Consider the following 22075-nt stretch of genomic DNA (forward strand, 5'->3'; position numbering starts at 1 on the left):
CTTTGGGGAAAATCCATTCTGATTGAATGCCAATTAATTATCGCGTATGTGGGGATCATTAAACATTTAGAATTTTCAAAGAAAGATACATCAATTAGAACTTGGCTAAGATCAGCTCAGCCCCATGGAAAGTGGGGATTACAGTTTTGTTTAGAAATCTGCTGCTACCATATATAAAATACACAAACAATAGGACCTACTGTATAGCACAGAGAACTATACTCAATATCTTGTAATAACCTGTAATGAAAAAAAAAATCTGCCATTTTCATATATTTCTCTATTTTTCTTATTCCAGGGTAATGCCCTGTACTTCAAATCTGCCAGAAATGTGACAGTGAACATCCTCAACGAACAGACTAAAGTCCTAACTCAGCTGATAACAGGTAAGAAAAGAAAGAACTTAGCAGTGTCTGGTCCAGGGTAAGCACTCAAAAAACATACCATGGAAGGTTGAATGAAACACCATGTGATGTATTTAAAGAAAGGAAAGTCTGCTCGCACATTTTACAGTGTCGGAAAAGAGAACAAAGCATGTGTTCCCTGATGCCACTCAAGGGCAGAGCTCATCCTATGCACACGTTTAACGTATGCGAATCTGATGATACTCGTTTAGGGGGTGGGGAGGAAGAATCAACTCTTTTTCACGTAGCATGGCCCCTAAACACCAGCTGCTTCAGCTGGTGCTGAGCCATGGCAAAGCTCTCTGCTCCAGGGCCAGAGGAAAAGCTGGCTGTGTTGTATTGACTGGAAGAGAGCACAGTATACACAGAACCGTGCACATCATACTTTATGGGTTGTAAAAGGGATTTGTAATGGTAGTTTGAATCCATGCCACATTTGCCGTACGTGCTGACTTTGAACCTAGCTCAATTGCAAGATGCAGATGTACCCCGACTGAATATGTTTGTGTAGTTCCTTTTCATAGAGCAGCTCTGCTCCTAACAGCCATGGAAAACACCCAGTGGGGTTTAAGCTGCACAGTCCTGAAATTTAAACAAGGATTGGTTATTCACCATAATGACTGCAATGATGAACATGGCCTCATGGTCGCGGTAACACGCTGGGTGGTATGACCAGTGCCCCCTCTGTAGGTTATGAGCAGCGGTAAATAGGAGCTGTTACGCACCTCCACAGCAGAAGGGGAAAGGGGGGGCTATGTCTGAATGGCGTTGTTACACTTGCAGACAGAAGATGCCATTTGTTTGGCTTCAGGGCCGAAAGAAATGTATACAGATGGACATTTCGAGAAGCCAGTTGCCCAAATGTCCTGAAACATTGCTGGGACTAAAACATCTGGAGCCCCACTAATCCAAATGCCACGGGGGGGCAGGTGCCTTTGTGCCCAGAGTCTTGCTGGGGAAAGAGCCTCACTCTCCCGCCACCAGATGTGTATGTCTGGAGAGCCACAGCCGGTGGGTGACCTGGACTGGCTCCCACTGGAGGAACGGCTGTGGCAGAGCCCGTAATACATAAAACTGCTCCTCCAGCGCGCGCCCAGCTCAGTGGCCTCGCTGCTCTAACATCTGGCCCGCAGTCACGATGCTAAATAATTAAATAAACAGCTTCAGTAAGCAGTGATTTAAGCGGTGTGCGTGAAAATTGCCTCCAGGAGGGAAATAAATCCGACCTCCAGCTCCCAGATTCCCGCGTTCAAAAGGGACTTATTTAGCCTGATCATTTGATCATTTGCCATTTATTTGCAGTGGGAGATTTGGCTGACCTGAGAGATTTTGTTTTCATAAAGCTGGAACCGGACGAATGACTGTTACTCAGGAAAAGAGTCTCTCTCTCCCCCTCCTTCTTCCTCCTCCCTCCCCTCCCTTCCCACCTCCTCCTTTTGCTTCTCTCTTCCGACTCCCCCTTTTCTCCTCCTTCACCCCCTCTTCCCTCCCCCTCTCTCCATCTCCCTTTCTCTCCTCCCCCTTCTCTCTCGCCTCTTCCCTCTTTCTCTCCGTCCTTTCTTTCTTCCTCCTCCTCCGTCCTCCCATCTCTCCTCTCTCTCTCTCTCCTTTTCCTCTTCTGTTGTTCTCTCCTCTCTCCTGCCTCTCTGCTTCCCCATCTTCTTTCTGTCTCCCCTGACCAGGGTAGGCCCCTGGAGCTGAGACCCCATCCCTACCTCTTAAAGTAAGGCACAAGGTAGCTAATATTAAACAAGATGGGCAGAAAGCCATCCTAACACCAGCCGGCAGCAGCCTTTCAAGATGCCTTCTAGAGAGGATAGTACATATGTTCAAATAGAATTCCCAGTACATACACCCATGCACGATCACCCCTAAAGTTTCCCTTCAGGGTTCTCCTTTTACATTGATGCACATGGTGGAAAGCACAGAGCAGTTCCAGGAGAAAATATCCTAAGGCCCATTACACTTAGTGGTGGACTTAGCTGACAGCAAATCATTTTGCCTAAGTGGCCGGGTTTACCATGGCAGTCCTGAGGATTCAAGAGTTCTCCTGCTTATTACCTAATGATCATGACTCAAAAGCCCAGAAGAAATTCCATTGTTAGCAATTCAGGTAATCTTTTCACAGGAAACAATGTTTTAAATGATGGTTAAGTTCCCAGGCCAGATGACACAGGCATACCTGACTCATGCTGCTGCTGATTTAGTATCATCTCAGTAGTAGGTCCAAACAGGGAACCCTCTGACCTGCAAGGAGGAAAGCTGTAGAATTCTTATACAACATCTAGCCAGAGTGGGGAAAGGCCCCAGGATCAAGGGAGATGAGGAAAGAAATTAGACTGCACGGCCCCCAGGTCCTTCTAGCTCCCAGATTCATGGCAGTGGCAGGACTGGGAGATGGCCAGTGCATCCTGATGGAGGAGATTAATTAAGGAGGTGCTTCACACGTACACTACTGTGCACAGAAAGGGATTAACTGAAGATTAGTTTCAGGTTACAAATAACGATCTTTTCCATCCCAGAGAGGAAGTGAGCTCACCAAGAGACCTCCTGAGCGGACGCAGGTCTCCAGCTCCATTTACTTTTCTTTGTAGAATCCTTTTTTTTTTAAAGATTTCATCATGTCCAAGGAGCTTTGGCAGCCCCAGGTGAAATCAACAAAAGGACAAGCCATCTGCACCATGGAGCCAGCATTTGCTCTGTGGAGTTTTGGCTAAAACTACCAACTACTGAGCTTCATATACCCAAATGGTTCTGTCCCTGGTAAAGTCCATGTTGTATTCTCAGAAGCCTTGAAAAGCAAGATAACTTAATGGTGTCTTGTGTTCTCTGATGGCTGCAGTCTCTTCATTACACGCTCCTGTATCTCACACACCATTCGTAAGTTCAGAGTAAACTTAGTTTACACACAGACCAGAGTTCTTGACTCCTCAGGGGTGTGTCTCATGGTATTGCCCAAGTCCATGAAACCAAAGTCCAAGCATTGTGTCCACAAGTCATACCACCATATCTGACTAGACCCAGAGTGGGCAAATTGTGCTCACCCCATGGCCATCCTGAGATCATTCATTCATTCATTCATTCGTTCATTCATTCATTAGCACTAGACCTCCTGATCTCCAGTCTCCTCCCTAAAAAGAAAAGGTAACAACCTCAAAGCATTGCCAAATAATACAGATTTTACTGAAGGTTTGTTGTGACCAAGAAGACAGCTACATCTAAGCCCTCCCTAAGCAACCTAATCCCAAGCCCTCACTGTACGTGTCTCTTCTTTCAGGATTTCTCTCTTCCTTGTGTCCAGCTTCCTAATTCCTCTCATCCTCCAAAAGTTCCTCTCCTAATTGTCCCAGCATCCTTTTCCTTTCTAGACAAATAAACATCCCTTTTCTGCTATGGAATAATTCCTAGGGCACAGTTCCAGACGCAGATCTGCCATTAGCTCACTTGGTGACCTTGAGGGAGCCCTTGGCTTTGCTTTCACTTGTTCTCAGGTACAGGGTGAAGGCAGTCAAAGAAGACAATGTCCAGGTCCCATACCATTTGGAAATGTGTGCTCTGTCTGCTGTTTCCATCCCCCACTCATTAAAGAGCCTTTCCAGTGTGCTGCTTTTTGTCAGAGAGCCAGTGTGGATGTACTGGCAAGAGATCAGTTTTGCTGAATTGACGTGATGATGCGAATGAGGGAAGTTCACTCAGAGATGGTCACCGTTTGTTCATTTCAATGTGTTGTGACCATTACATTAGACAAATGGCGATGGTTATGTTCCCAATGGTGATGATAATCACAAGATCACATTTCACAACTCTTTTCTGCCTACAAATTTCTCTTTATAAACACAGTATAATTCAGTCCTTTTAACCTTTCTATGCGGTAGATAGAATCGATGGTAGTAGCACAATTTTGCAGATGCAGAAAATGAGGTTCAGAAAGATCAAATGATTTGCCCAAAGTCACATTACCAGAAAATGAGAGAGTTGGGACATAATTTTTGTCTTCTGATTCTTAGTGTGATAGTCTTGCCAAAGAGGAAAGCAGACCCAGACATCCAGGGGCTGGCCGGGCTCTATCAGCCAAGCATTGGTGTTCTGTGTGGACATAAATGATCTCACAGAACCTCAAGACCAGACAAGGCCACTCGTGGCCATGAAGGATGGAGAAAAAACAAAAAGCAAACACAACTCTGATCATGTCTGAACATAGATGAAAAATAGAAACTTTTATCCAAACCACAGGAATCACCAAACTTCCCCCTATCCCCCTATAATATGAACGACTACTGTTTGTTTATCCATTACAGTTTGGCATGGTTCTGGTCTTCCCTACTCTAGATAAGATTTACTAAGATGCTAATCGTAAAATTACTCCCAGTTCCTGACAGCATGTAATCCAGAACAAAACCTTGCTTCCTTAAACCCTGCCTCCAAATAACCTATTATAAGGCCAGATCCTGTAATAAATTTTCTTCTTATTGAGAAGCCCTATGGTTCCCCATGGTGTGTGTTCTCTCTCATGGCAATGAGTTAAAAACCCAACTTGTTCAACTCCAAGTGTGTTCCTAGTGATCTTTGCCTGGAAGACACTGAGGACCCTTTCACTACTACTTTTTACTAATAAGTGACACTGTCTTGAAAAATAACTAGAAGGAAACAAAAATGCTATACAGTCGGCCCTCCGTATCCACGAGTTCCACATTCCTGTATTCAGCCAACTACAGGTAGAAACATTTGGGGGAAAAATATTCCAGAAAGATCCAAAAAGCAAAACTTGAATTTGTCCCGTGCTGGCAACTGTTTACATAGTATTTATATTGTATTTGCAACTATTTACACAGCATACATTGTATTAGGGTATCATAAGTAACTAGATAATTTAAAGTATACAGGAGGGGCTACCCTGATGGCGCAGTGGTTAAGAATCCACCTGCCAATGCAGGGGACACGGGTTCGAGCCCTGGTCCAGGAAGATCCCACATGCTGTGGAGCAGCTAAGCCCATGTGCCACAACTACTGAGCCTGCATTCTAGAGCCCGCGAGCCACAACTACTGAACCTGCGTGTCACAACTACTGAAGCCCAAGCGCCTAGAGCCCGTGCTCCGCAACAAGAGAAGCCACCACAATGAGAAGCCTGCACACCTCAAGGAAGAGTAGCCCCCGCTCGCCGCAACTAGAGAAAGCCCGTGTGCATCAACAAAGACCCAACGCAGTCAAAAATAAATAAATTAATTAATTAATTAAATTTATAAAAATAAATAAATATACAGGAGAATATGCATAAGTTATATGCGAGTATCACACCGTTTTTGTTTGTTTTTAAAATTTTATTTATTTATTTATTTATTTATTTTTGGCTGTGTTGGGTCTTCGTTTCTGTGCGAGGGCTTTCTCTAGCTGCGGCAAGCGGGGGCCACTCTTCATCGCGATGCACGGGCCTCTCACTATCACGGCCTCTCTTGTTGCAGAGCACAGGCTCCAGACGCACAGGCTCAGTAATTGTGGCTCACGGGCCCAGTTGCTCTGCGGCATGTGGGATCCTCCCAGACCAGTGCTCGAACCCGTGTCCCCTGCATTGGCAGGCAGATTCTCAACCACCGCGCCACCAGGGAGACCCCCTCACACCATTTTACATAAGGGACTTGAGCATCCATGGATTTCGATATCCGAGGGGTATCCTGGACCTAATCCCCTACAGATACTGAGGGACAGTTGTATCAGAATCTCCTGGGCAGTTTTGGAAAAAATATAAGCTTTCTGGACTCTACCTCAAATATTTTTCTATGTGAATTTCCAGACCAAAAGATAAATTCCTTTTTGATCTCAGCTATTATCATTGAGAATGATGACACCCCCAGGTTATTCTGATGCATTTCCGTGGTCTAGCTTTTTGGAGCCTTCTGAACTTCAGGTATTTAGGTAGCTCTATTTTTTTTTTTTTTTTTAAGAATTCTAACACACTAACCTGTTCTACTTTTTCCATAATACCTAAAACTCTCTGCGGTTTTCTGGTTGATTTATTAACACATGTTTAAATGTATGTCTGTCTGTCTCTATCAGCACGTAAGTGCTAAGGGATCAGGGACTTTGTCTTCCTTTTGCCACTACTACAGCCTCAGCTTCAAGAATAGTATCTGTTGTGATGTGATAAAACCTCTAAAATTTATTTTTTATTGAATGAAATTCTATAATGAAAGATTCAGTAACTTTCAAGGCAATTAATTACAAGATATTATAGCCTCTTCTGTCAAGAAATGACTTATGTACTTGTCTGGTGTCAAATGCAGACAGCGGGTCAAGGGTAGAAAGAGTGAGGCAGATTTCAGCTGAATTTAAAGGTGCCCTTTCCAACAGTTAGAGCTGGCCAAAGATATGCTGGTCCTTCAAGAGGTGGTGAGTATTTTGTACTTTCATAAATGCAAGCCAAAATCTACAAGTATTTAAAAGTAATTTGGTGGTTAGCTGAGGGAAATCTCACGTAAGCATTAGTTTGGAGGAAGGGCATGATGGTTTTTAAAATCATAGCTGGAGAGCGTATGATTAAAAGTAATTGACGAGATACGGCTAGAGTCATGAGGCTAATTGTCACAGCTAGCTTCTGAAAACCAATCCACTTACATTAAAGTCCAATACAATCTTGTCAGATGTATATGTTCTGCGAAAAGCTCTTTATAATTGAATGCAACGGAACTAATGTATTCTCTCTCTCCCCCTTCTAGGGCCAAAAGCTGTAGAAGCTTATGGCAAAAAGTTCGAGGTAAAGACAGTTTCTGGAAAATTGCTTTTCTCTGCAGACAACAATGAAGTGGTAGTAGGAGCTGAGAGATTAAGAGTTTTAGGTAAGTAAACTTCAGTCATTGAACTGGTTTAATGCTACTGTGTATATTTTAGAGGAAAAGTTAAATGGTGTGTAGAAGAGTGATTTAGGCTAATTACCTATAAAGGTAATTTTACTCTCTCAAAGCAAGGTCGATGAATCTCCCAGTCGCCACCTTAAAAGTCTCTCAAATCATGAGTCTTTGTGGCACGTCTGCCAACATCAAGCTTCGGGTGGGGATGTGTGCTCATACCAAGAAATGTACTAATCCTCACAGGTTGGCAGTCCTACAGTAAGCAGTCAAGACTTGTATACGTTGTTATAGTGATTACTAAACCTGGTTGTAAATTAAGAATCACGTAGGGAACTTCTGAAAAGTTCAGGTTCACAGATCCAAGCATGACTTACTGAATTAGAAGTTCTGTTGTAAGGACCCAAGAATTTATTTTTAAAAGCAGGAATTTCTCTGTTGGTTCCACTATTGGAATCACTGAATTTGGCCGTACACAGAAATGGTCTAGCAGGGTGGTTTAAGAGTTCTGGTTCTGGAGCTAACCTAGCTTTTCATCCGGCTCTGTCACCTACTAGCTGTGTGATTTTAGACAAATTACCAACATCACTGAACCAGGTTCCTTTTCTGCTCGATTGGGCTAAGAACATCCACCTCCTCTAGTTCTCCCTAGGGCTCAATCAGATTGTGTTAGATCATGTTATACACACTTATCACAGTGCCGAGCACAAAATAGTACTCATTCAGTGCTGCTGCTGTTAATACTCATGCTACTATTAATACTAATCCTGCTTTTCCTTCTCTTGCTCTCTATGAGTACCAGTTAAAAGCTCAGACTCTGGAATTAACCCACTATAATTTGAATGCTATCTCTATCTTTTACTAGCTGTGTGACCTAAAGCAAGTTAGCTAACCTCTCTACACCTATGTTTTGCTCATCTATAAAATGGGGGTAATAGAAGTATCTACCTTCTGAGTCTGGAAGGATTGAGTGAAGTAATCTATGGAAAGTGGTTAGTAAGTTGGCTAAAAAATAGGAAGTGTTCACTAAGTGCTAGATGTTATTAACTTAAGTTATTTTGTTATTTGTACTTGAACTTATTATTTGTTGTCTACATTATTAGTTGCACCCTGCATCTTCTTTCTTCTCTATTAGTGCTGTCTTCCTCCTGTTCATCACCTCCACCCTCAGTCCATCAGCTTGTCTGGCCTGTCTGTCTGTCTCTCTATCTGATATAATACACATTCCTATCTAACTTTCTTGCTGGGGTGACTCCTAAGTTTCCATCCCCAGGCCTGGCATCTTCCCTGAGTTCTAGGTCTTCCTTTTCATCTAGATATTCCACCAGCCTCTCATATTTAGTGGATCTTGAGTGCCTAACATAATAACACACATGAGCATGCACGCACACACACACACCCCACACACACACTCACCCTCTACTCTCCCGCCTGTATTTACCCCTGACTCCCCCAGCACTCTTACTGGCCCCATTGTGCTTTCCTCTGTCAGTGTCAAAACTTCATCATCGTTCTGACCAGCATCAGGCTCAGCAGAGTCAGAAGATGGCAGTGACCATCCTGACAGAGCTCAATGGCATGGGAGGGCCGGGTGCAGAGGCAGCGAGCCAGGGGCGGTCTAATCGCTGGTCAGGTGCTCACTGGGATGGAACAATTCCTTTGTCTTTCAGGGCCTTGCTTTTTCCTATCTGTAAAACGAGAGTTGTCTAGAGCAGAAGTTTCAAACAATTTTTTAAAACTTAGCAACAGAAACTTTTAAAAATAAAATTTCATACCAAACCCCAATCAATAAAATGTATAAAACAACAGCACTGCTCTGGGTTGTGGATGGGGCTTTTAAGGCATAAAGGTTAAGCTGTATAGCTTCATTCTTCCCCCCACTCTGTCCTTGGGAGACCTCTTAGAACTTATTTTTAAAACCCCTTAAGTAGATAGTTTAAAAAAAAAAAAAAAAAAGGTGAAGTCTACTGACCACTTGCCATAATCCAAGTAGCATGCTTTATGTGCAGTATTACGTTTAGACCTCACCAGCACCTTGTGAGGCAGGCACCGTTTTTATCATCCCCATTTTACAGATGACGGAACTGAGCTATAGGGAGAGGTGAGCCATAGTAAAGGGTGAGAGTCAGGATTCCCAGCCAGGTATTTGAATACAGACTGCTTCACGTTAAAGCACTATACTTTGCTGCCTCCTCAAATTGGTCCCATTTTTAGATGAGTACACTAAGGCTTGAAAAGGTGAAGAAACTTGCCAAGATCAAGTACCAGTAAGTGGTGGGACTGATGTTCAAATCCTTGCCTATGGACTCCACCCTCAATGCACATGGCTACACATAAATGTAGTTCTAAGACCTTTGCCAGCTCTCACAATGAATGTTTTTCTCTATTATTCGTAGAAATGGCACTTTCTATGTTAGTTCTAAGTCTTGGGGGGGAAAAAAATGCAGAAACTTTAAGCTATCCTCTTAGTCAAGAGTATTTTGCTCTACCAGTTCTAAAATAACTGCCCAGGGGAAAAAGTGATGGTATCTCATGCCGAGATCATTTTGTACAAATGGTGTTTGGCACCTCCCATTAGTCTTTGGTGCTTCGTGAGTCACCTCACTGCTTTAAAATCTGACTTTGCAAAGATACAGATATTTTAGATGTCCAAACACTGTGGTTTCATCCTAGTGTACAAACCTCTGTGATGGTATCATTTAAGAACTTCCCCCCACCTTCCCTATCGTGACATAAACTAAGGATTGGAAGATGATTGTAGCATTTGGTCGCTTGAAGGCAGGTGGATAATTTTGCTGCTGTTGTTTCTTGTGCTTGTGATATTTCACTTACAGAATGATTTAGGATAAAATCTGTCTCTATCCATCATCAGAAGCATTTGCTTTTTTGTGTAAAAATGTAGAAAGGAAGCATCATAATAAATACCACTGCTGCTATCGATGCTGAAAAGAAGAGGAAATGACCACCCCACAAATCTCGCATCAACCTACTCAGTGAAATGAGCCTAGCGTGTTGCAGAAATGAGCTTCCTGTCATCTGGGATTCAGCCATATGGTGTGGAACGAGAAGTTTAGGCAATTTCATTTTCAGCTTAATGAGAAGTTTGTCTTTTTGAGTCATCAGACTGCTCAAAGACTCTTGGGAGGTTGGAATCTGGATGCATATTTTGTGGTGGACTCTAACATACCTGGGTTTGAATCTTTGCTCAAGCATTTACGATCTGAGTGACCCTATCCAAGTCTATTTTTCTCTTTAAGCTTTAGTTTCTACACGTATAAAACAAAGAGAGAGGAATACAATAAAGAATGGAAGTAAGAATGAATGAATACAGTAAGAAACATCTGTAAATAAATCAGTAATTTTAGTTGATAGCTGAGTAAGAACAAGCAGTAGAAGATAATAATAACCCTAAGGAGATAATGTCTCTTGGAAACAGTTGCTTAACCTATGGGCTCAGAACAATTGTTTATACTCCTCTCTGGATAACCACACCCACCGATTCAGTTTTCAGGGTAATGACTACCTTGGGCACACTCCAAGGACCTTGAACAGTCTGGCTAAAGGACTAGTAGCCATACCTCATAAAGAACATTTCGACTATCTGGAAGCTTTTATCCTGGAAAAGATATGGAGGAATCATGTAGGCAGACAACAGTTGCTGACCTTTCATAATGCACATGTTTCCTGGGGTAAAAAGAGCAGGCAAGAGCTGTGTAGATGAGTGGTCGAGAGAACAGGTTTAATCCTGGTTTCTGTCATTTGTCAGCCAGTGCCTTGGGATATGTCACTTTACCTTTCTAGGCTTCCTTCTACTCTGTGACATGGTGTAATAATGCCTGACTCTCTCAGGAGTTGGGAGAAGTAGATGGTACAGTATATGTACTGATTATCAGCACAGTGATTGGTACAAGGTCAGCACTCTACGTGCTGACTGTTGTGTTGGTGATGGTTTTTGCTGGTCCACTTGGACTTCAGGGAACCCATCAAGTTCTAAAATTGTACATAGCCCTTGTATGTTCACAGAAGAAGGTACTCAGAAATTGGCTTAGGACTTGTAGGAGTGTTCAGATATCAGTTAAGTTTGGACTGGTAGATTTCCTGAACACAGCTAGGGTCAGAAGAGAAAACACCTTTTCAAGATAGGGAATGAAGGCCTGGGTTGAATTCCCAAAATTGTAGGGTCTTTCCTTCCACTCAAAGACAGTGGTTCTCAGAGCATGGTCCTTAAATTAGGAGCATCAGCTATGGTCTACTTGTTCGACATGCAGATTCTCAAGCTCCACCCTAGACCTATTGATCAGAAACTCAGGAGTAGGGCCAGTAAGCTGTAGGTGATTCTGATGCAGGCTAAAGCAGGGGTCTCCAACCCCTGGGCTGCGGACCACTACCAGTCCGCAGCCTATTAGGAACCAGGCTGTGGAGCAGGAAGTGAGCGGCAGGCGAGTGAGCCAAGCTTCATCTGCCGCTCCCCATTAATGCCGCTCGCATTACCACCTGAACCATCGCCCCCCTCCCCAGTCCGTGGAAAATTGTCTTCCATGAAACCGGTTCCTGGTGCCAAAAAGGCTGGGGACCGCTAGGCTAAAGAACACTGACCTAAGACAGTCACAGCTCAATCATTTTGCCGCCACTTTGCTGGTAGCTCTCATTTGAGTTCAGGTTCAGCCTTTTCCACTTTGCTCCAGAAAAGCTACAATATAAATAGAGCAAACACACACTGAGGGCTTTTTCTGTGCAAGATGCCAGTCACTTGCCATGAGTAAATGCATTTGATCCACAGCACAATCGTAGAGGAACCTGGCTCATCACCTTGATTTATAGAGGGGCAAACTGGGGCACAGAGTGCTGTGAACTTTGTCCTCAGTTCCACAGAGGGAAACTGGCAGAGTCAGGATCTGAATCCAGGCAGTCTTACCTACTGCGCCTGATGACCTCTGTCACAGTGATCTGCAACTTCCCTGCACTCCACAGCACGTTGCATCATACTGAGCAGGAAAGAGAACTGGACCACACTTGTCCACTTATTCCCCTCATTTCTGGCTTCTAGAGACACCGCTCTTCCCACAGTTTTCCCACATCTGTAACTGTTCCTCCACTTCCTTCACTACTTCTACTTTCACTTACTCAGTGACGTGGATTCACTCCTGGCACCACATATGGTCTTGCCCCTGGGTCAGTCCTTAGTTTTCTTTTTTCACGTTTCTATGGAAAACCCCATACTTACATACAGTTTCAATAATTGCCCTTTTCAGGTGGCCCTCAAATCTGTATTTGCCTTGAACTGTCTTCTCATTTCTAGTTCCACATTTCCAAACACCTGGACTTTTCTGCGTGGATGTCTCTTCATCACTTTCACTTCATCACTTGCAGCTGAACTTACCAGTCGCCCTGTCACACTCCCCGCCTCTCCAGCACCTACTTCCCTAACTCTCCACATGGGGCCTCCATGCCCCTAGGCTTCAGGGCCTTGCTTTCATTCAGGTACCAGACCCTGTCTTTCTTCACATGGGCATCAATGTCTTTGTCAACCTTAGGTTTTCCATATTACAAAGGTATCTATTTAGGTCTTACACAAGAGAATTTAAGTTTATAGCCAAGCCCGTTCATTTAATAACCAAAAAGCTGTAAAATTAGCATGCAGGATGAGGCATGGTATAGTTTAACTTTAATTACAGAACAAAGGTATGAAATACCAGTCAGCAGTGGCCTTTAAAAAGCAGCAAAAGTAGGCAACATAAAAGCCAGCGCATCTAAGAGACATCTTCATGGAGACACCAGGGAGAACATAATTTTGATCTTCATTAATGACCAGTTTCATTGAACAATGAATTGGACATTATAGCCCTTATAAACAAAGCATAATTATAAAATGTTATTCTAATTGTTAATTAGGTCTCTTTATACTCTAGATTCCTTTTTTTCAATATGTCCTCTAGATGCCACTTGATGCTAATTATCCAAGTTACATTATTATCAGTTGAAAAACATTTTAAATTAAATCTAAAGCCATTTAAATTAACATAAGATTTATAGAAATTTAAATGTGGTCTGATGCCTTTAGCCTTTTGCATTAGTTTTTGATGAAACTCTGTACTGCAGCCTGGTAGTTGATAATTATGATGAAAAGAGTAGGGTGTTCTTAGTAGTGTTTATTCATTAAATATATGTATGTGTGTGTGTGTGTGTACACACACACACACACACACACATTTATATATAAGATATCTGTACTGTTATTGGAGTCATGGAGATATAGAGGTGAAGTGGTTATTTTTCCTGCTCTTTCAGGGAGGTATCTTATCAGGGAGATGAAACACACATGCAGGTATGTGAGAGCCCAAGCAGAAAACAAGCTTCTTAGAAGGATAGAAGCAAAGTGACTCCAGAATTACAGACTCTAGATGTAGTAGGGTGGTATCCCAGAGAGAATTTTGAAAGCTTTGTAAATGAAGGGAGTATTTGAACTAGGTCTTGAGTATGGATTGGTGGGAAAAAACACATAGGGAGAGTGCTTTCTTGGCAAATGGAATAGCACATGTTTATCTGTCAGGACTCATATGGTTGTAATTTCTATGGGTCCAGCTCAAAGCCAGAGGCGGGGAGATTTATTGCCTTGTGTGGTAGAAAAGTTCAGTGGTAGCCAGCTTCAGGCTAGATTCAGTGGCTCGAATAATGTGACCAAAATTCAGTCTCTATCTTTCTCTTACCATCTCTTAGCTCTGCTTTCCAATCTTGTATTTGGTCATCACCTCTGCTGGTGAGCAGGAGGAGTGCTTACCTTCCTAATACAAATCCAACAAAGTCCTTGTTTTTACTCTGACTGGACTGACTTGGGCCATATGCCCATCCTTGAATGAGTCGTCATGACCCAGATGATGGAATCTGCTGGTTTAGCATGGCCTGGTTCATATTCCACTGCTGGAGCTATGGCAGGAAATGCCTGGGAGTGAGATAAAGAAGGGGTCAGTTCTCAAAAGGAAAACTGAGGTGGTGTTACTGGGAGGGGGACTGGGTGCTGGGCAAAGAAAAATAGCAAATATTCATTATATTTTTATTATAATAATCAAAGGCACGATCATGAAAAATCATGACTGTTGTACATGCAACAGTGGAACCCAGGCATTATGAAGGGTGTCCATGGAAGACACTCTGTGAGTTCTGTCCCCCTTGCTTGCTTAGCCCCAGATACCCTGGCTTCCTTGCTTCATCACCAAGCATGTTTTCACCACCCAGCATTTGTACTTATGCTTCCCTCTGCATGGAATCCTCTTTTACAGTCTATGCATAAAGGATCTCTTTCTTTATGGCTTAAATATCACTTCATCAAAGAGGTCTTCTTAGATTCCCTTTAAAAAATAGCATGTTCCTGCTATCAAGTCTATACCAGGAGTTGGCAGAGTATGGCCTTTGGGCCAAATCACACCACTACCACTGCTTGGTTTTGTAAATAATGTTGTACTGGAACACAGCCAGACTCATTTGTATTGTCTATGGTTGCTTTCACACTACAACAGCAGAGTTTAGTAGTTGAGACAGATCATATGGCCCACAAAGCCTAAAATGTTTATTATTTGGCACTTTACAGGAAGTGTTTGTTGATTCCTGGTCTGTACTTTTACCTGCTTTATTCCTCTTCAGAGAAATTATCACAACATGACGTAGCATGTTGTGTCTATATGTGTTTATTTTCATCTTGTCCACCTCATAAAAATGTAAACTTCATGACAACAGGAACTTTTGTTTTTCAGAGTCTAGAATAGTGCCTAGTGCCTAGTAAGTGCTCACTAATATTTGTTGCATGAAAGGATTGAAATTTTTGAACCTTGGAATGTTGGATAACCAATCTGGATAGTACAGAGAAACAGAGGGAGTGAGACCTTGCATCTAAGTTAAGAGATTATTATAATGTCTTTGTTGAGGATTCATAAAGTCCTAAACTAGGATAGAGAGAGAGAGAGAGGGAACAAATGGGAACGATCATCTTGAAGGAGAACTAATGAATCTTGGCAACTAATTGGATGTGGAACGTCAAGAGGGAGGGAAGCTGGGATGTTTCTGGTCCTGTGCACCTTGTCAGTCAGACGCCGTGGCACGGTTGACAGAAATGTGTAGGAGCAACAGCAGGTTTAGAACTGAAGATGAATAGTTCAGTTGTGGATGCACTGCATCTTGCTACTTGAGCACCTCTCTAAGGGAGAGGCCAAGTGTTTGGTGGGAAATGCCAGCCCAAGAAAAGGCCCACAAGAGATGCCCCACTGAGCAGCTGAGCAGAAGAGAACCATTGACACAGATGGAACAGGTGAACACCAGAGAGGTGATGGCCTAATAGGGCATCCGGGAGCGAGAACTTAGAGAAGCTCATCAAATAGAACATCACTGAAACAGCTCCCAGGTCCAGGCCATTTCTTTCTGTGATGGAGGCTCAGGGCTGGCTTCCTGGGGCCACGGCTGCCTTGCTGGAGGCATCCTTAGAATTTGAGGGCCTCATCCTGTGTTCTTACACTTGTTCTAATCCGCTCTGCCTTTCTCCACGAGAAGGAACTCAGAGGCTTTAGAATGTGGCATAACTGGGTTCTGCCGTACCTACCAGCTACCTGAAGTTGGCTACGTTACTCAGATCATTTAGTCCATGTATGTGGGCGCTAAATAAACAAACTTTCCCCTTTTCCTATTTCTTTGCTTCCATCTTTTTCTCTTCTTTCTCCTCCTTTCTGAAGTATCTCATCAGTGAGTAGAAGGAAGCATGAGAGAGGCTACAGGATTATAGTAAAAAGTGGAACATACTTCCTCTTCTGTGGTGGTAAAAACTGAATAGTTCAGACATTGATCCTTGGGAGAGAAGGGCTTACCAATCTAACAGTAACATTTGGGTAACAAATCAGAGGACCCCGAAACTTGCCAGGGCCCTCCTTCTCTGTGTTATCCTTAGCAGAGATCATCTGCTGGGGATTCAACTATTTACAGAGAACTGCCGGTCGTAGAGTTCTTCTGGCACCTCATCCCAAAGTTGGTTTATTATTTATAGGCATACAGGAATACTGTATTAGATCATAAAGATACATTTCTAATAAATAATGTCACTACATTCTGAAAAGCCACCTATAAAAGAGTCTCAGATGAACAGTTCCAACCTTAATAAACCAGAGATAACTAAATGAGAAAAAGCACAATTTTACAATAGAGAAATAATAACGGGGTTTCATCGGAAAGGCTCCTGGAAGTACAACTCTCATCATTCTCCAAAAAATAAAAAAGAGCCAGTCCCAAAGCCTGGGTGATTCCGCCACCTGGTTTCACGTGTTCGCCCACCCACGTGCACGGGCATCTTAAGCTGCCTTGGGTCAGCTTTTCCCCCCATGCTTAGGGGTTGATTCCTGATGTGGGAGGAGGATGCATTTGCCAGGCCCCATGCGCTTTTCCCTTGGGCAGGAGGGAGATGTGATTTCATACCAGCGTGATGGATTAATCATTCTGTGTCAACATCCCCAGCTGTCCCAGCAGTGTTGCCTTAGCCAACCTCCCCAGTTGCTGAGCCATTGTCTTCCTCATTTGCATATGGGGGTGGGAAGAGGAGGAAAAAAGGCAGTTGGGGACATTCGTCAGCTTTCTAGTTTGATTAAAGAGTTGATGAAGTTCACTATTTGGCTGCTTGCAGGAGAACCAATTCCAGCACTTACTGAGGGAGGGCCATGTTTGTTTTTTTGTTTGTGGAACCGAGACGACTTTAATTTCTCTATCAAGCTACAGCTAATATGCTTTCAGGCATCTGTTGGCTTGCTTTTATCCTCAAAGTTGTCTTCTTGCCAGTTAATGCCAAAAACAGAGTATTTGCAGACAAGGAGATAAACTAACTTCTACCAGGCCATCTTCAGTGGCAAGAGGCTTGCCAGAGAGTTTGTCTCTATTGTTTCCTTTCTCATTAATTATATTCACTGTTGTAGAATATTCTTATGCAACCAGAAGTCACCTGAGTTGGATTTTTTTTCTTTCTTCCCAGCAGAGGCCAAGGGGAATGTTGGTATTCCACATTGGTGATGTTAGGAATTTAACGAGATGACAATGTGAATAAGAAACTCTCAGTATGCAGAATAAGGAAGGAAATTAACTTTATTCTCCTCTAAGGAAGGGACTTGAGTTTAATTCTGCTCATTTGAGTGGGAGGAAGGAGCGCTAAACATACTTGTACTGTGCTTTCCCTCCCACCTTGCTCTAAGCTTTTGCCACGTACCAGTCTTTGAATCTCAACTGCTTCGGCACCCTGTCTTCCCGAGGAGTAGTGGGGAAAGGTGGCGAGGGTGAATATAAACAAAAGAAATAAGGAGAGATAGAGGAGAAAATATCCAGAACCCTTCAGAACACAAGATAGAAGCAAATGCCTAAGTTTCTTCTTTGAGGGACAGTAGTATCGGACAGCATAATGGTTACCTGGGTAGGGGCTTTGGAGGCAGACCAACTGGATTCCACTTCTGGCTCTGGCGGTACAACCTTGGGCAAGTTCCTAAATCTTGGAAAGCCTCAAGTTGCTCATCTGCATAATAAGCGTGATAAGAGTACCTACGTGATATACGTAAGGTCCTTGGCATGGTGCTAAGCACAGCATAAGTGCCCAGTGTATTGATGCCTGTTCCTCCTATATATTCATATTGAACAGCATTTGTGCAGCTATCACCCATGGAAGTTCAGTGCAGGGATGGAAGGACACAGCACAAAAGTTCCTTGATCACAAGTCGGTTATAGTCTAGTAGGGGTATTAAAGCATATACCCAGTGAAATAGTAAATAGCAGCGAAAATGATTTTTAAAAAGTTAAACAAAAAAATGTAAGATAGCCCTTGGCTGCAGTCTGTGCTGGAGACGGGGGTAGGAGACCAAGCGTGGAGGTGACCTGCAGAACTTCCCAGAGGAGAAGTCGAGGGGAAGTGTGATGGGTGGGGATGGAGGTAGACTTCGCAGACGGGGGGGAGTGAGCACAGCCCCCAGACAGCAGGGTCACGGGAAGCATGAGCCCAGCTCTACGGGACAGAGGAAGTGGGATGAGCCGCCACTGGTTTTTTTTCCAGCAAATAAGCACATTTGCATTTATCTTTGGGGAAGGGCTTGTCATTATCAGCATAGAGTAAACAGGAATTGCTTTCTTCTCCAAAAGGCTGAGTTAAGACAACGTCTCAGGTTTCTGTGAGAGCCTCCCAGGGATTTTCTCCTTTTGACAGTGTCCTGGACGGGATGTGTCTGCAATGTTCATGGAAATATTTGATAGGATTTTTATTCTGTAAGCCAAAGAGAAAAGTTAAGCAGAGTTGGACACTTAGAAGTTATTTATGATGCAGGAACTTTCACGGGTCAAAAAAGAAAGGAAGTGACTTCAGCAGGAAGGTTCTTGGCATTATTCAAGCCATAGTGTAAGCAGTTCTCACTACAAAAATGACAAAACTACAGAAAGAAATTCAATCGCATTCAGCCAATATTAGTTGAGTGGTTATTCTGGCCAACTGCTGCGCTGACCGGAGGGATACCCCGGGCCCCTGTCTTTCTGGAATGTGCAGCCGAGCAAGAAAGACAGATGTTTTAAACATTTACGTGAGAAGAATGTGTCTTATGGGAGAAGTACAAGATGTATAGAAACATAAAATTAGGAGATTTTAACCTAATTTTGCAAGTAAGGAAAATCTTCCTTAAGGAAATGATGATTAAGTTGATTAAGTTGAGTCTGGCAAGATAAATAGGAGTTAATCAAGGAAAAGGGACTTGGAGGGGCTGAGAGTGGAGTGACACCTACAAAATCCTGGGGAAGCATGACCTTTCTGGAAAAGTGTAAAAGTTCAACACAGCCAGAGGGTAGAGGTCAAGGAACAGAGTGCCCAGACATGAAAAGAGACAGGCTATAAATGTGAATAAATTAACAGTTTATTAAATGCTTACTATATACCGACTACTGTTCAGATCTCTTTACGTGTTAGCTCAGCTCTCAGGATAGCCCTCTGAGATACGTTTTATTATTCTCACTTTACATATGAACAAACTGACAAATAGAGAGGTAAGTTCCCCAAGGTTATGTAGCAAGTTAAGTGGCAGAAGACAGATGCAAACCCAGATAATCAGACTCTAGATCATATATTTTGTTTTTTTATAACACCTTTGTTGAGATATAATTCACATTATCTTACAGTTCACCTATTTAAAGTGTGCAATTCATTATTTTGTTATAAAGAGCCTATGCTTTTAACATATATCACATACATGTAGCTACAAATATACATACACATTTCTATATATGTTTCATATGTATGTATGGTGTATGTATTTGTTATGTATGTCATATATATGTGTATATGTTATATGTATACACATTATATAAGTTATACAAAATAGAGAGAACTATTACAAATACCTGGATACTTATGGAGGTGTGTGTGTGTATGAATATATTATAAAAGCATAATATAGTGTGCACTGTGTATCATATTAAGATATAGATTTAAAAGTAGTGGGGAGACACTGAAGGGCTTCAAACTGGGGAGTGGCAAGATCTGATTTGTGATTTATAGGGTGCTGTGAGGACAGTCAGCCAGTGAGGGGTAGGTTGGACAAATCTGCTAGTCTTGGGACCAAATGCACCCATGAGGTCTATGGTTGGTAGTTTAATCCAAAAGGAAAGTCATGAGCCTGCTCTACAAGGCTTACAGCGCTCACAGACAGTTCCCATTGCTCTTTTTCACTCTCAGCCCAAAGGAAACAGGCTGTGCATATGAGAAAGGACAAGATTATGCCGGTTGGAAAGAGCACAAGCATGGCTTGATGATGTCTGGACACAGTGCATTTCTTCCTGCTAAATTGCTTAGTGGGAGCTGATCAGAGGTCAGAGCACATTTAAAGTTGTTGTATCATGGGCTTGTGGAAGAGATTGCATTTAACCAAACAAAGGAGAGAGCTGATGTGCAATTAGTATGCAGGGTGCCTATGAGCTATGGATAAAGGTAATGTGCTTTTCTCCTTTGGCTGTTAAATGCGTCTCAGCTGCCAAGGAAAATGACTTTCCCTCTCGACTTCCTATCTGTCTAGCTGATTGGCTATTGGGGAGTGTTCAGGCTCTAGTGCTTCAACTGTATGTTTAATGAGGGCATCCTTGCATGAACAAGTTCCTCTGGCCTAATTCTTTCTCCCAGGACTCTGAAAATATGTCTCTCCTTAGCATATTCTAATCAAAGATTTCTAGTGAACCAACGGAAGGTGCCAGGGCATTGGATTTATAAGGCATGGTCTCTACCTGCCTTTGGGAACTTATGCTGGAGGATGAGATGTGAGAAATGCACCAGAGAAATGTACCCTAAAGGTGCCCAGAGCATTGGGGTCACAGAAATTCCAAAGAAAGGCCTTTACTGAGCAGTGGAGATTTGAGTTAGCCCTTGAAGGATTTCATTGGGTGAAGTTAGGAAAGGCAGGAGAAGCGCTTCCTGCTGGAAGAAGATAACATAGAAGACCACTGTTACTCTTGTGGTCCAGCCTGGTAACTGAACTCGAGTTCAAAACCTTCGTCCTGTCACCTGAACAATGGAGGGATGAAAAATGAACTATGGGATAGCAGCTGAACTGACTGGTGTTTAAGACGATTCCTTTCCTCTTTCTGTCTCCATCTTTGTCCTGTCCTCCCTTCCTTCTTTCCTTCCGTGATTCTCAGACAGAACAATTATATAAGTGAGTTTGGGGAATGTCTGTGCTACCACAAATCACAGGTGGGCTAATGCACAAGAGCTCATGAAATCCTAGAAAACTGAATGTATAGTCACCCTCTGCATAGTAGAACTGAGTTAGATCTGAATATTTGCTGGCATCTTATTTGATTCTCTGAACCATCCTTAAAGGTACTTAGGATGGAGAGAAAAAAAAAGAAAGGAAAGGAAATTTCTAAATCTCCATCTTAAAGATTAAGAGATTGAAGCCTATGGAGGTAAAACAGCTTGCCCAAAGTTTCTCAGCTAGTGTGTGCTTCTGCCCTGAGGTCAGACCTTGACTCAGGTGAGATATAAGTCACCCATGCCTCACAATAACAGTGGTTAGACCCTGCTGTGAGTCTGACCCTCCCCCAAGCACCCCTGCGGATGATGCAGAAAGTTCTAAGAGATGGACTTTGATCTCTTAACACTTGCCTGATACTTATGTTGGATGGTCATCCGAAAGCAAGCGTTCTTCTTCTCCTTTTTTCTGCCACGGAGCCTTTTGTCGGGCTGCTGAAGATCTCTTCTCAGAACTGTATTTTTAACCCATTATACAAAATGCCCAGGATTACCAAACAAAGCCAATATTAGACAGTTATCAACATCTAAAAAACAATTGTTGCACTTATTATGTGCAATCTCTATGTTAAGCTGGGGATTCAGGTCGAATATAACAAGTATGAGACATGATTCCAAACTCTCAGGTATGTCTATATCATTTCATGTTTAATATCATGGAGCAGATGAAAGGGTCTCCTTCTTCACATGGAGCTGGCTCTATGGTTAAATTCTGAGGATGGGGTTAGCTTGGAGCTGTTAGGATGAGGATGTTACAGTGCCCTGGGACCAGATAATGGTTCTCAACGGGGATGATTCTGCCCCCCAGTGGAAATGTATACAGATGTCTACAGATATCTTTGATTGTCACCACTAGAAGTGAAGGGGGTGGGGGCCTTGCTACTGGCACATAATGGCTAGAGGACAGAGATGCTAATCACCACCCTACAATGCACAAGACAGCTCCCACAGCAAAGAATTGCCTGGCCCAGATATTAATAGTACCAAGTTTGAGAAACCATGGACCAGAGGGAAGGTGTACAGAACACTGAGTGAAGTCCCT

The 22075-nt window shown here is 42.9% G+C and overlaps 1 protein-coding gene across 1 annotated transcript in view; it reads left to right on the forward strand.

The window, feature by feature from the left end:
• The window catches only part of SGCD (sarcoglycan delta), a 418508-nt gene that overhangs the window by 255954 nt on the left and 140479 nt on the right, over window positions 1-22075 (forward strand). Inside the window, exons 4-5 of the mRNA XM_036847060.1 lie at window positions 299-386; window positions 7116-7235. Coding sequence (XP_036702955.1) covers window positions 299-386; window positions 7116-7235 — 208 coding nt within the window. The remainder of the gene's footprint in view (window positions 1-298; window positions 387-7115; window positions 7236-22075) is intronic.

The sequence above is a fragment of the Balaenoptera musculus genome, chromosome 3, assembly GCF_009873245.2.
Source record: "Balaenoptera musculus isolate JJ_BM4_2016_0621 chromosome 3, mBalMus1.pri.v3, whole genome shotgun sequence".
In the NCBI taxonomy this organism is placed as follows: Eukaryota; Metazoa; Chordata; class Mammalia; order Artiodactyla; family Balaenopteridae; genus Balaenoptera; species Balaenoptera musculus.